Source organism: Loa loa (assembly GCF_000183805.2).
Source record: "Loa loa unplaced genomic scaffold supercont3.234, whole genome shotgun sequence".
Taxonomy (NCBI): domain Eukaryota; kingdom Metazoa; phylum Nematoda; class Chromadorea; order Rhabditida; family Onchocercidae; genus Loa; species Loa loa.
The window spans coordinates 76,758-78,701 of record NW_018108414.1 but is presented as its reverse complement, the minus strand read 5'-3'; the positions used below and the strand labels follow the sequence as shown (position 1 = coordinate 78,701).

The 1,944-nt window shown below is 35.2% G+C and overlaps 1 protein-coding gene across 1 annotated transcript in view; it reads left to right on the top strand.

Annotated features, from left to right (window-relative positions):
- The window catches only part of LOAG_18239 (COL5A1 protein), a 7,257-nt gene extending 5,759 nt beyond the window's left edge, over positions 1-1,498 (top strand). The window contains exons 2-3 of the mRNA XM_020450903.1: positions 636-932; positions 1,008-1,498. Coding sequence (XP_020305372.1) covers positions 636-932; positions 1,008-1,460 — 750 coding nt within the window. The 3' untranslated portion in view covers positions 1,461-1,498. The remainder of the gene's footprint in view (positions 1-635; positions 933-1,007) is intronic.
- The last annotated feature ends 446 nt before the right edge of the window (positions 1,499-1,944 follow it).

The window sequence follows — 1,944 nt, the reverse complement described above, 5'->3', positions numbered from 1 at the left end:
AATAATAATAATAATAATAATAATAATAATAATAATAATAACAATAATAATAATAATGATAATAACAGTAATGAATAGTAATACAATAATAATAATAATAATTTTATAAGAAATTTATCCATTTTAATAGCAATCTTATCTGCCATAATTGTATTCATATTAATAATTATTTATTAATTCTTGTTTCGTTTCAATCTCTTTCTGAATTTCTTTATTTTTTATTTTCTCATAAACATTTTCGCAATAATATTTCATTGAAATATTTTTTTAAACATTTGACATATTCATCCATTTGCTCTTTTCTTCCTTTTTTTTTTGATCCCAAATTCATTTACTTTTAAAATATAACTTTTAAATAAAATGCAATTTAATTATATTTGATTTAAATTTCGATTATAACTAATATTTAATATTTTAACTCTTTTTTATTAGAATAACACGTAGGAAAAACGAAGGGTAAGCTAAAATTCAATTGAAAAAATTATTTAAAAAATTTGAAAATTGCAGGAAGTTACTTAAATTAACTCGTCTTACATTTTTGTACTTTCTTTTAAAGAAAATAGTTGAACGAACTACTTTTACAGCTGTAAAAAGTTTAAAGAGACCATGAAAAATCTTAAAATGATTTGTTTAAGGTACTGTCAAAAGTAAACGGCGAATTACGGATCCGTAGGCAAGCCGGTTATGAATTCTCAAACAGTGAGGCCGTACATGGTGGCGCTGGGGTCAGCGGTAGTGCCATATCAAGGTTTGGTGGAGTCGCGGGAGCACCTTCTGCACCTGGTGGTGGCTGCTGTGGTTGTGGCGTATCACCACCCGGACCACCCGGTGAGCCCGGACCAGATGGAAGTGATGGTAAAGATGGTGAACAAGGACCACCAGGAAGAGATGGAGAGGATGCACCTCAGGCGCCACCTAAGCCACCACAAGTTGTAAGAATTTTTGCAAAATTTTTGTCAAAATAATATAATTCAAATGAGAGAAAGTTATTATGCAATGTAATGCAGGAATGGTGTTTCGAGTGTCCGGATACACCAGCTGGTCCAGCAGGAAATCCAGGACCGAAGGGTCCACGAGGTAAACCTGGTCCTCCTGGAAAAGATTCAGATGGTGGCAGTAGAGGACCACCAGGACCACCAGGTGATTCAGGGCCAAGTGGTGCACCAGGTGAACCAGGTCCAAAAGGACCACCAGGATTGCCTGGAACTGTAGTCGAAAAATCCCTTCCCCCAGGTCCACCAGGTCCACCAGGATCACCTGGTCAACCTGGACCGCAAGGACCGCCTGGATCAAAAGGAAATCCTGGACAAGATGGACCATCAGGACCCGAAGGAGACGCAGGAAAGGATGGAACACCTGGAAAACCAGGCAGCGATGGAACAACTGGACCTCAGGGAGAACGTGGATCAACCGGTTCATGCGATCATTGCCCACCACCACGAACAGCACCTGGATACTAAGATACTATTCGATAATATGCTGCACCGATGATCTTTGCATAAATCTTTACATTTCATGCATTCCGTCTCAGATAAATTTGAAAAATTTTACAAAAACAACTCACTGATTCGTGCATGCAAAAAGTGAAACCGAAAAAAAAAAAAGGGAAAAACTTGAAACAGAAAAAAATACAGCCAAGAAAAAAGGAAAAAATATGACTAATGGAACATTTTTCCTCTTCCACCTATCGTCCTTTTATTCAACGGATACCTGTTTTCTGTACTGTTACCTTAATGAATCATTTAAGTTTCATAAAAAAAGGTATTACAGGAATTAACGGTGTATTCTTTTGATTTTATCGATGTAATCTTTTGATAAATTAATTTCTTTTTTCCTTTAAAGTACTAACTTTCAGGAAAAAAATTTCATCCGAACTTTTGTAACATTTTTTTTTTTTCGCAAAAACTATACATGATCTTTCCAAACCTTTAATATTATAATGAA